This window comes from Sphaeramia orbicularis, chromosome 19 (genome assembly GCF_902148855.1).
Source record: "Sphaeramia orbicularis chromosome 19, fSphaOr1.1, whole genome shotgun sequence".
NCBI lineage: Eukaryota > Metazoa > Chordata > Actinopteri > Kurtiformes > Apogonidae > Sphaeramia > Sphaeramia orbicularis.
In genome coordinates this window covers 3,930,664-3,946,173 of record NC_043975.1, presented here as the reverse complement: position 1 = coordinate 3,946,173, position 15,510 = coordinate 3,930,664, and the positions used below count along the sequence as shown (strand labels likewise).

At 37.7% G+C, this 15,510-nt stretch overlaps 1 protein-coding gene across 1 annotated transcript; it reads right to left on the bottom strand.

Moving 5' to 3' along the window:
• Positions 1 to 1,568: 1,568 nt before the first annotated feature.
• On the bottom strand, positions 1,569 to 15,510 carry LOC115410446 (tripartite motif-containing protein 35-like). Its single transcript, XM_030122101.1, has 9 exons — positions 15,478 to 15,510; positions 12,313 to 12,598; positions 9,553 to 9,941; positions 6,704 to 6,787; positions 6,388 to 6,606; positions 6,273 to 6,295; positions 2,226 to 2,344; positions 2,078 to 2,138; positions 1,569 to 1,641 (listed from the first exon to the last, which is right to left on the bottom strand). Exons 2-9 carry the CDS (start codon positions 12,578 to 12,580, stop codon positions 1,569 to 1,571), a joined length of 1,236 nt encoding a protein of 411 aa, XP_029977961.1. The 5' UTR covers positions 12,581 to 12,598; positions 15,478 to 15,510.

The window sequence follows — 15,510 nt, the reverse complement described above, 5'->3', positions numbered from 1 at the left end:
AAGTACTCAAATGTAAGTACTTGTACTCGGTCTGGAAAAAAGTGGTATCGGTGCATCCCTAGAATATACCCACTTATTTTTCAGTCAGTATTGTGTATACCCACTTCTAAACCCCCCTGATGTGCACCATTCAGTCGTATCTGCAGCCAAATTGCTCATTTTTTCCCTAGGATGGTGAAGCTATGACCCGCCCTACTCTGCCTCTAATTGGCCAGTACTCGCTGCCTTCACTGATTAGATTGGTTAACTTTAGGCATAAGGACTGATGAGCCAATCAGAGGCAGAGTAGGGCAGATTATACCAAGGAAAATATTGCTAACTAGCACCGCCCACCTCTGGCACCTGATTGGACACCTCATGTGCCAGTGCCACCCCAGTTGATTGACAAGTCACTGCACATCTCGTCAAAAGATGTGCGATTATTGGAAATGTGAATGACAAAGGCAGAATAAACATATTTCAAGTGAGTGACACATATGTAGAGAACCTATTTTAATGGAATACATAATTCTGAGCTAAGTTTTAAAGTGGTTTCAGAATGAGTCACTGTTTTAAACGACTGGCCATATGACTGCACATTTAGAGGAGAAGAGATTTTGTCGGCAATGGTTAAAGTGTGTGAATAGGCTAACATCATGAAAGGCTAAAGTTATCCTATGTTTGTCTCATGTTGAATACATTTACATTCATGCATCTGCTTGTGTAACCACTAAAACCTACAAACTGCTCCTGATCAAGTCATAATAATTTTATAATCATGAGCAAAAATACTACTGATGGATTTTTGGGTGAAATAAACAGAGTAGTTTGACATGTCACTGTTTCTAAAACATCATTTTTCTGGACTATTTAAAAAAAAAAGACAAAAATTGAGAGTATACCCACTTTTTCAGGGACCGCTACACCACTGGTCGGGACCCCACATGGGGTCACCAGAAATTCAACTGGGGTCACCTGAAATTTCTAGTAATTGAAAAAGGAAAAAAAAAGCAAACAAAACAAAACAAAAAACCTTACTAATATAAAATATATGGTGAGTTGACAGAGACAATCCCAATCCATAAAAGACAAACTGTGGTTGTGAAACTGCAGCACTGTGGTTCTGTTTATCTGTCAAATGTTCATTGTGGTCAGTTTCAGATGCTGCAGCTCTTTCATAATTCATAGTTTCAGTTCTTGTTTGTTCAGTATTAATTGTCCTCCTTGTAAATCCCAGCTGGACTGACTGTACATATCCAGACCAAGGAAAATAAAATTCTCCCTTTGTGCAGTAATCTACACCTGGATTTACTGCCTCCGTCCATAATAATATACATTATATAGACTGAATGTCCTCTAAAATTAACCTTTATTTGCAACATAGTATAGCAAACTATTACATGATGAGAAACAAATGAAGTTTAGCCAAAAAAAAAAAAAAAAAAAAAGTCTCAGTTTTGAATGTCTGGGGTCGCCAGAAATTTGTGAAGTTAAAATAGGGTCACGAGCCAAAAAAGGTTGGAAACCACTGGAATAAAGTGTTTAAGTCAGTTCAGTGAATTGACTTAAACACAGTATATCATACAAAATCAGTATCTTTGCTCTGGATAGCACATTCCCTCTTTAATGCCTATTTCTACCAAGGTGTCCTGAGCTTCGACTCTACTTGACAACATGAAAGGTCGAAAACGTGTAAGTATAGGACACCACATGTCATAAGAACAGCTGTGACTCCCAACACCATTTCATGAGATCAGTCTGAATCTTCTGAATCAATCAATACTCGCGTAACTTATACTCTAATATAATCTCTTGAAATATACCAAGTCCCTCCTCCTCCTCCACCTCCACCTCCACCACCTTCACCACCTCCATCTTCACCACCTCCTCCTCCTCTTCCTCCACCACCTCCTCCTCCTCCTCCTCCACCACCTTCACCTTCACCACCTTCACCACCTCCTCCTCCTCTTCCTCCACCTCCTCCTCTTCCTCCTCCTCCACCTCCACCACCTTCACCTTCACCACCTTCACCACCTCCTCCTCCTCTTCCTCCTCCTCTTCCTCCTCCTCCTCCTCCTCTTCCTCCTCCTCCTCTGACATCCTCAGGCTTAAAGGTGTAGACCTCCTTGTAGATGTGGTGGAGTCCTGATCTGCAGATCCTGGAAAAATGAGAGCAGAGTAGTTCAGTGCAGACAAAAGCAGCCCCTGGCTGAGGCAGGACCATGTGGATGAAGGGCAGAACTGACTGGGCTTCATCATGTTCATCATCTTCTCACAGATCCTGAACTGAAGGTTGTCCACATGTTGGCCTTTGTCGATCTGAGCCTCTGGAAGTTGCTTTGGATCCGGCAGCGAGTTCTGAGCTCTGCAGATGATTTCACATTATTCCGATACAGATGAATTGACATGGATCAGACAGAACCTTCTGACACTGGCAGGAAACGTGGGGTTAATGTTGATTCAGTCAAACCAATGGGACCAGTCAGTGGGCGGAGGAATTAGACACTAAGAGAACATGTAGACATCGAAGTGAACAGGCCTTCCTCAATATCAGGTTCGCTGAGTTTGGACTTGTGAACTCTGCTAGTTCGGTTGCAGTAAGACCCAGAGAACAGACTTCCTAAGAACCAGGGGTGGTCCTAGGATCAGAGGTTCAGGGGTGCTGAGCACCCAGAGTGCTGCCTGGTCAGGCAAAAGAAATTTCACTGTTTTTTGCATTTTAACACAATTTCAGACCATAATTCCCACATTTGTGAAAGAAAAGCATAACATTTTTTTGAGTATGAGAAACTCTGTGACTGAACCATCAAATCTGATGAAACTTATTTAAATGCTGAGCCACAGTAAAAGAGGAATGGATTGGAATCATACAAGAAATAAACCCTAACTCTAATTTCTGGTGGAAGACAATCCTCCATTTTGGTACTGCAGCTCCTCAGCGTATACATATATGAGAGAATGGGTTTAACTCCAGAGGAATATTAGTGTCAGAGCTACCAGATCTACTTCAAACACTGTCTGCACATGACAATCCATTCACTGAACAGAATCTATCAATGTAACTTTTATAAATCTGTTGTATAAATGGACAGAAACCAACATATATGTGGAAGAACACACCATCATATACCATCAAAACATCAGTAAACCAGCACTTTTATCATTTGTTTTGATTAAAATACGTAACATTTAGCACATTTGATCTCTGAGGCAGATAATTTCTAATAAACTGTAGACCAGTGTATATGTTCAGTGTCGCTCTGCTCCCCTCTCTCTCTTTGTGCTTTAACCAAAAGGCAAATAACCAAACAATGTGTTTTATATCTAATAAGAAATATAGAATGATACATTTATCCAACTTCCAACACCAAATAGAAGTTAATGGGCATCCAGTTAGTTAAAGACAGTATCACCTTGTCTTTAATCTGAACACATGCACAGACACAACAGCAGCTTCTCTCAGTTCTGTTTCCTGTTTCCTAGCCAGAAAAAAACCATCAGCTAACTCCTACCTAACAGCATAAACAGTGATCTACATTTCAATGCAGCAAAAACTGGGACTGGTGATGATAATAATGTGTTGGTATTAAGTGGTAGAAGTAAAGAAATGTGTCTCATGTCCTGGTTTAAACCAAGTACTTACACCACTACCATATCCCACCTCTAGAGGGCAGCACCTGCACACACTGCTCTATTCAGATGGAGCACCCAGAGTCCAAGTCAGGAAAAGGGGAGAGGGGTGGGGTGGATCAAACTATTTAGAGACAATGTGTGGAAGGGGGCTGTATATTTGTTGTTAAAATATTACTTTTCAACCACAAACTGTGTGTGGTTTTGACATTTTTCTAGCATGTTAAGAATGGACATAAAGTAAACAAGAAGAAATACAAATTTCAGCAACCATAAAATATTTTAGAGGTGCTGGGAATCAATTTAGGGGTGCTTGTTGAGTCGCATTCTGTAATAAATTCCCATTATGTAATAAAAGTTCCAAATGTAATAAGAATGTCACGTCATCTTGTAATAAAGCCACATTATGTAATAAACTGACACATTTTGTAATAAACTACCTCAGTGCATTATGTAGTAAATTTTTTCGCATTGTGTAGTAAGTTATGACAATTTAAGAAATTTATTACAAAATGCACTTGACACATTTAGTCATTTAGACACGTGTTTGGCACTGATTAGTGTGTGTTTATCGGCAAAATACATTTTAGTTACAAGTTAGCCACCAAAGGCGTGTGACGGTTCAGCTGTTTTTTAATATCCAGAAATGTTGTTTACATTGTTAAAGACACTTTCCTGAGTTTTTTTTTTTTTTTTTTTTTTTTTTTAACTGGCATAGACACCTTATATTGATCAAAATATTTTAATTTGCCTTAAAAAGGTTCTGTTTAGAAATAAAGCCATTTATTGTTCAACATCAGCATTTTCTACTTTGAGTGTGCATGTTGGAGTGTGTGCACTAACTGTGAATGTAATGCTAATAGGTAGGCTATCATTAGCACTTACTACAACTACTAATCTGCAGGGATACTTCAATTACAGAGGGGGAAAAATCTACTTGAGTGTCGTTATTACGTAATGAACCATGTTATTACATTTTCCTGAAAATAAAAATGTGTCAAGTGCATTTTGTAATAAATTTCTCAAATTGTAATAACTTACTACATAATGCGAATAAATTTACTACATAATGCACTGAGGTAGTTTATTACAAAATGCATCAGTTTATTATATAATGCGGCTTTATTACAAGATGACGTGACATTCTTATTACATTTTGAACTTTTATTACATAATGGGAATTTATTACAGAGTGCGGCTCAACAGTGCTTCAGCACCCCCAAAAATAGGCTAAAATGCCCAGGCTAAGAACCCAAGTCTGTTATAGACCACTTCGGAGTCGATATCACGGTCTTCAACACCGCAGTTGTGCGTGCAACCTGGTGTCAGAAAAACACTGTATATCAACAGAAGTAAACTGAGAGAACAGAGAGAAAAGAGGAGGACAAAATGTCTTGCTGTGCTGTAGGTTTTCATAAAAGAAATTCTAAAAAAAAAAAAACAACCTTGACTTTTACCGAATACCGTCATTAAAGATGCCCTTTGAGGCAAACCGTAGATGTTTGTGATATAAGCCATTAAACGGACGGATTGGACTGTTGAAATCCTATGGAATTCTGGGCTCTGCCGTGTCCATTTCATATCAGTATGTACATTAACACTTCCCAGCCATACAAGTGCAGTTAGCTGTCAGTATATAGCTGGTCCACTGGTCCATGATCTAGTGATGGGTTAAAGGCAGAGGTCAAGTTTTGGTGTGTTGCACGTTTACAAGTGAACCTACTGACAAAATAAAGATTCTTCTTCTTATTCTTCTTATTATTATTATTTAAAAGTAAGTCTTTAACTTACAATATTACTGTGTCAGAATTGTAATGTGTTACATAACTCCTATATTACTTTTTAGTTAAATACAGACTCCTATCATAAATGGCACATGTGCAGTAGAACCCCCGCCCCCAAAGTCAAACAATAACCCCCCTGAATACAACAGATAGGAGAGCTTTGGGATGCATTAATTGGCGCCCCAAAGACAGCTCAGTAAGTAACACTACAGTCTACGATGTTCGAATCTCAACAGGAATGTTTGCATGTTTTTCAACATTTTCCATGCTCACACAGGGGGTGGTGCCGAGGATGCTGGTGGATAAATCCATAATCTATAAAGAATTCTAACTAGTCATAGAAACCTTAGCTTACCTTGTCATTGCCATGGATCATGTTAACTGGCTTCTGTAAAGCAGGGTTAGGGTTAGTCATGAGCATATGTCTATGTGGACAGTGGAGTGTCGGCTGCCGTCTTCACCCATTGGCTGAACACCAACAGGAAATAGAGCATTACTGATGCATTTTGGATTCCTTAAGGTCTCGCAGTCTTGCTTTTTGTTGGTTTGTTTTTTTCAATTAAATTGTGGGCGAAAAGTGTGTTGTAACATGAGCGCTATTGAACATGTACTGAGTAAAATATGACTGAAAACTGATTAGTAATGCCTTACACTGCTGTGTTACAGCTGAAAGTAATCTGTTACTATAATGCATTACTTTGTAACACGTTACTCCCAACATGGTTGACGAGTAAATGTTCACTTGCTGCCTAATACATCCAACCCAGTGACAGGTCCCACTGGAATGAAATAATCCATATGTTTTTTTTTCTACATAATGTTTGAGCTGATCTTGGTTGGATTTAAACATCTAATGTCAAATAAAAACAGGATTCTCACCTCTCCATATCAGCTTTGAATTTCTGCAAATGACAAAGTAAAAGCATGAGAAAGATCCAGATTAACTGAGGAAAACCTTTACCCACTGATGGTGTTCTTTCGTTCTGTTACTTACCAACAGTAGCGGACCGTCTCCTAAGTCTTCCAGGTCCTTCACGGTGTCAGAGAGCATCAGAGTGTCTCTTCTGAGCTTCATGATCTTTTCCATCCGGCTAATTTTATGCCTTTCTTCTTCTTTCACTGCTGCTACTCTGGTGGCTTCCTCTTCTCTGAGGAACAGACGAAGCTTCTCAAAGTCCTTTTTAATCTTCTTCTCCACGTTCTGGCTCTGAACCTGTGGATAATGCAAAGAAAAAAGTAAAAAAAAAACCTCACCATCTCCACCTCTTACTTTGTTGTAGGAGTCAATTTAAGGAGTGTGATTTCCTTACTTTAATGAGGTCAATCGATGGACTACAGAACTGTTTCACTTTGTCGAAATCTTCATGCTCCTCTTGGACCTCCTTCGACAAAACCTGGAATAAATATAAAATATGACATAAAATATCAGTACTCAGTCAGATGGTTTGTTCAACATTAACATTAAACTGCCACTTTATGAAGGTTTTCATTGTCTTTTCAACCCTGAAAGACCGAGATCTACATTTAACTTAACTTTTTCATCTTACAACCTTCTACAACCAGTGTGTTTTGTCAAAGTACATGAAAAAAAATATTTTCTTTCTCAATTAAAAAATGTTTGAATATAGACTTGCCCCTCGAACCATTGATTGATTGATTGATTGATTGAAATCTTTATTTCGAACATGTAGACAGTGAAATCAAAACAAAAATCAACCAACAAAATGTAAGTACTGGTACATAAAATGTTGATAAGCAAACAAAAGAAAAAAAAAAGATAAATAAAATAAATTAAATTAAATTATACATGCTTGAAAAGGAGTAGGAAGAATTAAAAACTTAGATACTCCTTCCCCCAATCTCTATTCCTTATGATCACTTTATAGCAATTACTTTATATGAATATCAATACAACAACGACAACAATAACAACTCCTTTTTTTCTATATATATTAATATGATAATACCCATTTACAAATTATCCTACCAGATATTAATACCAGATATTAACCCTTTCATGCACTGTCCACTCCAGTGGATAGTTCTTCTCCAGCTGTTCTCTTGTATTTTAATGGGTTTTGTTGTTTTAGTTCCATATCAGCCAACACAGCGGACACTTATGCACCATCCCATACACTGTAATTCAGATCATTACTGTAACTTCACTATTATTGATAAACCTGATCTGCACTAACATGTTTGAGTTTAAATCAATTGTTATTTGTTAGACAAGAAGGTTTTTTTTTTGCATATTATCTCCATGAAGTGAGTAATTACTAGCATTAGAATATGTTAAAATGTGAGAAGACATCAGATTAGCAGCATTAAAAATGTTTTTATTTCATTGTTTTCATATCACTTGCTGATATTGGGTTTTAAACACGTTTCTTTACTTCAAAAATTAAATGCATGGATATTTTTGTAACTCCATAGAAAAAAAAAACTCAATTGCATTGTTTTTTTCATGGCTAAATACTGAAGAAAAAAATCTTGACTAAGGTTTTCATAATTTGTGCATGAAAGGGTTAATAAAAACAAAAAAAAAGACAAACAAAAACACATATACATATATAGTATAAATACATCTAATATTCTGTATTGTCCTATATAATAGCATAGTAATAATATATTCATAAATCCATATTTAAACTACATATTATCAACACATATGTGGCAAAGCCCCACTCTGAAAGACCATCTGTTTTTATACTTGGAATTTTGCCAAAAGGTATTGAAGACAAAAAAAACAGTTGTGCTATCAGAGGTTCTCCTTTTGACTGCCAAAAAAATGTCTTGGCAATGTCTTGGCCTAGGCCCCAGCCCCCGACGATAACACAATGGAAACAAAGAGTAAAAGACATGCACAATATGGAGCTCATATTCACCTAACTCAGTCTGAAAACAGAAACTTTCCTGGACCAATGGTTACCAACAACCCTGCAAAAATCAAAATCTTACCAAGTGTATTTGTCTCATTTCTTGTCCAAATATCTCATCACACTTATAATAAGACATCATCGCCTAAAGAGTAAATTTTCAGTGAGATATAAGAACTGATTTTTAGACAATAGATCTGGAAAATCTTATTTCAAGAAATCTTACCAAGATCATTTTCACTTGTTTCATTGGCAGATTGTTTTGTTTAATTCAAGATTTTTTTTGCTTAATTCAAGCAAAAAAAAAGAGGGAACAGAAGCAGTGACTTTTTACCTGCAAAAGATTTGATTCCCTTCAAAACAGTCAAAAATGAGGGGTTCAAAAGACCGCTTAAACTAGTTGACTGAGACCTAAATATTTCAGCTTTCCTTCGTATAAATACCCAGTGAGTCCATGATTTTTTTTTGCCTCCCATCCTGTGCTCATGCCCCCCCCATTTGAGAATCACTGGTTTAGGGAAACTGTTTGGTTGCACTGTTCAGAAACTGGCAAATTAGGCTCAAAAATCAATGTAAAGAATCGTGATGAAATTGATATCACGATTTTATTTTTTAAAAATCGTGATATGATATTTTTACCATATTGCCCTCCCCTAATACAGATGTATGTATGTAGTTATTATCTCACGTGTTGAGATAATGACTGCTTTCTGTATTTTGTATTTTTCAGTGTAAATCATGAATTTTCCTGTATTTAATTCACTGATCATGTAGACGTTCATAAAAGCTCAGACTAAATTCAAAGGTTATTGAATCAAAACAGAGAAAACTGACTTTTTTCACCAAAATAAATCATTCACTGAACATAAACCCAGTGTGTCCATCCACTGTCACTGGTCCAACTCTGTGGGCTTTACTGGTGAATCATTTTTGTAGAAGATGACGGTGTTTCCACGGTAACTACGAAGCCTCTGAACATCTAAATGGGTCATATCTGATGACCATGAAAAGATGAATAACTCTATTTTACACTAATTATTCACATGTATTGATAGGATAAATGGATCAGCGGGTGTTAACAGTCTAGATCAGTCGATGGTTTTGGTCTGTTTAGGTCTTTGAGGGTCAAACTAAGTAAAGATATGGTCCAATGGGTTTATCAGGGAAAACCAAACCAAACTAAAAAGTGAGGATGAAACTGAAACAAGACACAATAAACTCTGATTAATGGAGGTTCTTCCGTCTGAGAACATGTCGACACTATAACTCTAAGATGACCTCACCTGATGCGAGTCCCTCCATCTTGATTGGCAGCCCCCACTTTTCTCTCGTTCGCACATTCTCCTCAAATCAAAATTAGTTGGAGGATCATGTTGGGTGACGCCTCTGCAAAGAGGACATTTACGACTGGCCTTCCTCCTCCAGTGGTCTTGAACACAGGTCTTACAGAAGTTATGTCCACACTGCAGTGTGACGGGATCAGTGTAAATATTGAAGCAAATGGCACAAGAAAGGTCTGGAGGTGACTCCACAGCAGCCGTGGACGTCTGAGTAGATGTGTCCTGGATAGTATTGGACGTCTGCTCAGATATCTCCTGACCAGTGGTGGGCGATGGAGTAGATGTGTCCTGGACAGTGATGGACATGCGTTCTTCATTCCTACCAGCGTTGGCTACAAAAAGCAAAGAACAAGTATAAGTTCTTAACCCCTTGTACACCACTGTCGTGAATTCACTCCAATATTCCACTGTTTTTGTAATGAGGTCCTGCTCGACACGCTCTCTGAATGTACATATTGCCACCTTCCTCTTAAGCCCAGTTGCCCCACAGTTCCATCTGTGTTGCCATGGTAACACTACGCAATATTTGTAGTAATATGCACAATCATACACATTATAATAGTATTTAACTGGTGTGATCCACTTTAAGTCATATTGGCAGCCATGGCTCAGATGGTAGAGCGAGTCGTCTAATAACTGAAGGGTTGGTGGTTTGAATCCCACTCTGTCCCAGTCATGTGCTGTTGCATCCTTGGGCAAGACACTTCACCCTCCTTGCCTCCAGTGCTGCTACTCACACTGGTGTATGAATGGGTATGAATGTTCGGTGGTGGTGGGAGGGGCTATAGATTGTCAGCCATGCTTCTGTCAGTCTGCCCCAGGACAGCTGTGGGTACATGTGTAGTTTACCACCACCGGAGGGAGCATGTGAGAGCGAATGAAGAATGGCTCCACTGTCTGCACTTTGAGTTTGTGTTCATAGAAAAGCACTATAGAAATCTAATCCATTATATTATTATTATTATTATTATTATTATTATTATTATTATTATTATTATTATTATTATTATTATTATTATGTGTAACGTCAACTAAAATGATTTTAACATCACTGATCTTTAATATCTTCAGTGTTATTATTACAGCCTCTGAGCCTTGTAAGTGTTTTTTTTGTGTCTGTCTGTCTGTCTGTCTGTCTCTCTCTCTCTCTCTGTCGGTGTCTCTCTCTCTCTGTCTGTCTCTGTATCTCTGTCTGTCTGTCTCTCTCTGTCTGTCTGTGTCTCTCTCTCTCTCTTGCTCTGTCTCTCTCTCTCTGTCTGTCTGTCTGTCTCTCTTTCTCTGTCTTTCTCTCTCTCTGTCTGTCTGTCTCTCTGTCTCTCTCTTGCTCTGTCTCTCTCTCTCTGTCTCTCTGTCTGTCTGTCTGTCTGTCTGTCTGTCTCTCTCTCTCTCTCTCTGTCTGTCTGTGTCTCTCTCTTGCTCTCTCTCTCTGTCTCTCTGTCTCTCTCTCTGTCTGTCTGTCTGTCTCTCTCTCACAGTCGTGTGTATTTAGTGTTCGTTTTTCTTTTGCACCGTTACTCACTCCTGCATATTCAGCTCCCTCTGTTGGGAGTCTTCCATAGTTTGTTCTTGTCTTTCTTCTTTATTTACCGCAGTGTTTGGACTGTCTTATTTGGTGACCAGCTCCTCTGTGAGTCTATTTTATTTATACTGATTTCTTGGTTCCACTTGTTGTAAATGTGCTTTAATTTATAACTGCCCTCTGTTGGGGAAGTTTCAACTTGAATTTCAACCCTTTTTGGTCATTTGTTTTGGCGGGGAGGTACTTCTGTTAAAAAAATGTATAACTGTTTTGGCAGACAGTTTGTTTCCTCTCCTCTTTATCCCTGGTTACAGTTACTATTGTTACCTCCCTCCTTCCCAGGGGAAGTAACGGTAATTTTTGCATTTCATAAGTTCCTCCTATGGACCGGATTGGAGGCTTTGGCGAGCCAGTTTTGGCCCACGGGCCGTATGTTTGACTACCCCTGGGTGTTACATTGAAATGTTTCCCACTAGAAACAAATGGATCAGGGTTAAAAAGGCAAAGTTATGTTTGGTGAAAAATTGCTATCAAATACTGAATTTCTGATTTTTTTTTTCTCCCTAAAAAAATCTGAAAAATGATTTGAGCACTTATTTTAAGAAGGTGACGATATGTGACCTGGTGTATCTACACTCCCTGACATTCATGGATCAATTTCAATTCTCTGTTCCTGTACGGGTGGTCGTAAATTGATAGCAATATTAGAGCCTGACTGATTGCAGCGTATCACCGATTAATCACCATCAGTCAATATGTAAGTGATGTATAAACTTTTTTTTGCTGCGCAGAGATTCTGTGGCTCTGCAGTATATCAATTATAGTTAATATGTTGGACATCAACCAATAATATTGGCTTTTTTTTTGGCCCCCAATATTGGTATCGGCCTGAAAATCCCATATCAGTCAGACTGTAGAAGTTAAACAGATTTTTGGATGATTTTTGTTTGGTCTGATCTGTAGCTGTTGCTATTATGACAATTTTGCTAATTATGTCCAATGTCACTGATTTGCATCATAGTTATTGCAGGTGTTATATTCAAATTAACAATCGCCACTTAATTTAGGATCTGTCATAGCAACAACACAAATATTTTTTTTCTAAATGTAAATAGTTTTAGTCAGGAAGGGGTTCAGTTCAATCATGTCTGTCATTAACTTTCTGTCTTTTTTTTGCGTCTTACCTTCAATCAGTTTGAACTCAAGGTCAATATGATTCATTCTGTGTAAAATATCCACTGTGACCACCACGGCATCAACTTCTCCATAAGCCTGTACGAGTTTGTCTGCAGTGTCTTCTCTGGTTCCCTTCTGCAGCTGGGCCCTGGGGATGGGTCGAACCCCATCCCTCTGATACTTGGCCAGGTACCACTGGAACGTCTGTAGATCAGCATCATTCAGCTCATCCAGGTAGTCCTTCAGGAATTTTTCAGTTTGCTCAGGGATGCTCATTCTGGTCTTTCAGAAAATCTAAACAGAAAGCTGAAAAAATCAAGTCAAAAACAAAAAGAACTGTGAAAAGGGGTGTGGTTTGTTGAGACTTCTCCATCACATCCCATAGATTCTCAATGTTGTTCAGGTCTGGACTCTGTGGTGTTCAACCCATGTGTTACACTGCCAAAATCTAAAGCTTACCAAGTGTGTTTCTCTCATTTCTAGTCCAAATATCTCATCACACTTAAAATAAGACATAATCACCTAAAAGTGTAACTTTTCAGTGACATATAAGGACTCATTTTTAGACAATAGATCTGAAAATCTTATTTCAAGAAATCTGACCAAGATAATTTTCACTTGTTCCATTGGCAGATTTTTTGCTTGAATTAAGCAAAAAAACACAAACAAACAAAACTGCTATTATTGGATAACGTTGATCAGATTATCCCAGTGGTTTCCACCCTTTTTTGGCTCAAGACTCCATTTTAACATCACAAATTTCTGGCGACCCCAGGCATTCAAAACTGAGACTTTTTTTTTCTTTTTTTTTCTTTTTTTTTTTTTTTTTGCTAAAATTAATTTGGTCTTGATCATGTAATAGTTTGCTATACTATGTTGCAAATAAAGGTTAATTTTAGATGACATTTAGTCTATATAATGTATATTATTGTGGACAGAGGCAGTACATCCAGGTGTAGATTACTGCCCAAAGGCAGAACTGGATTTTCCTTGGTCAGGATCTGTACAGTCAGTCCAGCTGTGAGTTACAAGGAGGACAATTAATACTGAACAAATAAGAACTGAAACTATGAATTATGAAAGAGCTGCAGCATCTGAAACTGACCACAATGAACATTTGACAGAACCGTACAGTACTGAACCAAACAGAACCACAGTGCTTCAGTTTCAGACTCACAGTTTGTCTTTTTTGGATTGGGATTGTCTCTGTCAACTCACCATGTATTTTTTTATTAGTAAGTTCTTATTTTTATTTGTATCCATAACTAGAAATTTCAGGCGACCCCATTTGAATTCAGGGCGGCTGCATGTGGGGTCCCAACCCCAAGGTTGAAAAATAATAATAATAATCAATTTTATTTAAAATGCACTTTACATTTTTAGCTAAAAACATCAAAGTGCTACAAGCAGGGTACAATAAATACAATTAGAAGGGAAATTAAGCAGTTAAAACAGAAAGCACGTAAGTCAGATAAAAACAGGTAAAGCATGCGCAGACCAGACAAGAGTACAGGTATGCTTTCCTGAAGAGAAAGGTCTTCAGACCTTTTTTAAAAATGTCCTCTGTCTGTGGGGCCTGGAGGTGGTCTAGAAGGGCATTCCACAGACGGGGAACAGCAGCCTTGAAGGCCCTGTCACCCATGGTCCTGGGGGGGCACAGACTGTGCCGCTGGTCTGACCGGGTAAGTGGGTGTGAAGGAGGATCTTATGTTCCATGCAGAGGTGAACAGGGAGCCAGTAGAGTGAGTGAAGGGCAGGAACACCCTGGATTATCCTGTTTACATGAGGACTGGAATAAACTGACAACTCCAGAAATGGGATAATGATCAGAGTTCTGGTGTGGATGTAAACGGGCTCAATGACAATAAAAACTGACTGGACTAAAAGCCAGTAAAACCAGTATAAAATACAGTGAAACTAAACTGGAGGTGGGTAAAATACACTAAATGATTGTAAAAACAAACCAAAATACGATTGAAACAAACTAGAAGTTGGTTAAACAGCCTAAAGGTAGTTAAAATCAGGATGAAAAGAGAGGCAGATGACCTGATTACCCATCATGCCTTGTGCCTACAGAGTTATGATCTGGGCAGGTTCAGGTGTTCAGGTCTAGGTTCAGCATCATTCCGTGTCCATAATAGTAATTAAGCTGAACCTGAATGATAACACTGTAGGCACGGTGCATGAGAACATCTTTAACTGGTTTCAGATCAGCAGATCAGTAACCACGTCACACACTGTATGTTGAAGGTTTCACACTGGGGATTTTTTTTTTTTTTTTTTACTTCCTTCTGGGAATGGGTGATTATATCCAATTGAGAAGTTGAATTCAAGAAAAAAGAAATTATTTTTCCAATGATTACAAACAGGAGCACTTTATTTGACACATGTGATGTGTATATTCACGTAGCTTTGGTATAATCTACTGTATGTGTTTGCAGGTTATATTATACTGGACAAAAATGAAACAAAAATTGACGACAAACAAACAAACAAAAAAACTAACTTCACCCTTCAAACTTCAATCATTTAACATAAAGATACTTGTATTTAACAAATGCTTGAGTTAAAGATTAAAACTGAAGTAAATTAAACTGAATATAAACAGAAAATACATGATCCATAAAAGTGACATTCATAATATCATAATAATATAAGAACAGTCATAGTTCTTCAGAAAAACATTCATAATAATCATAGTGTCGTGAATAAAATCAAATATTACTTTTATTCCTCAAAATATAATGAATTATTTATAATAATGTAATATTTCATTTATTTATTTTAGTTCGGCTGGTGGTTGTGTATCTTAATTCCCATTAAAAACACTTTTTTTCATGTTTATTTTTCTACTTTTTGACTTTGTTTATGTAGCGTTGGTATAATCTACTGTATATATTTGCAGGTTATATTATATTACATAAAAATTGATGGGAAACAACAGAAAACACTAACTTCACCCCTCATTTAACATGAAGATACTTGTATTTCACAAAAGCTCGAGCTAAAGATAAAAAAAATGACACTGAATATAAACAGAAAATACATGACAGATAAAAGTGAAAGTATGGTGAAAAAAAATGTCAAACCAGAGATCTGTCCAAATATGTCCATATGAAGGTAGAAGAACCAAACAGATGGTCAGGATTTTATTCCTGTAGGTTTCCACTCACCTGAATGTTTCAGTTGAACACAGGTGTCTGTTC

Coding starts and splice junctions, on each gene's coding strand:
- LOC115410446 (XM_030122101.1), bottom strand. CDS start 12,580: ATGAGCATCCCTGAGCAAACTGAAAAATTCCTGAAGGACTACCTGGAT. Junction 2,139..2,225: donor GATGAACATGATGAAGCCCA/GTCAGTTCTGCC, acceptor TCATTTTTCCAG/GATCTGCAGATCAGGACTCC. Junction 1,642..2,077: donor ACACCTTTAAGCCTGAGGAT/GTCAGAGGAGGA, acceptor GTTGTCAAGTAG/AGTCGAAGCTCAGGACACCT.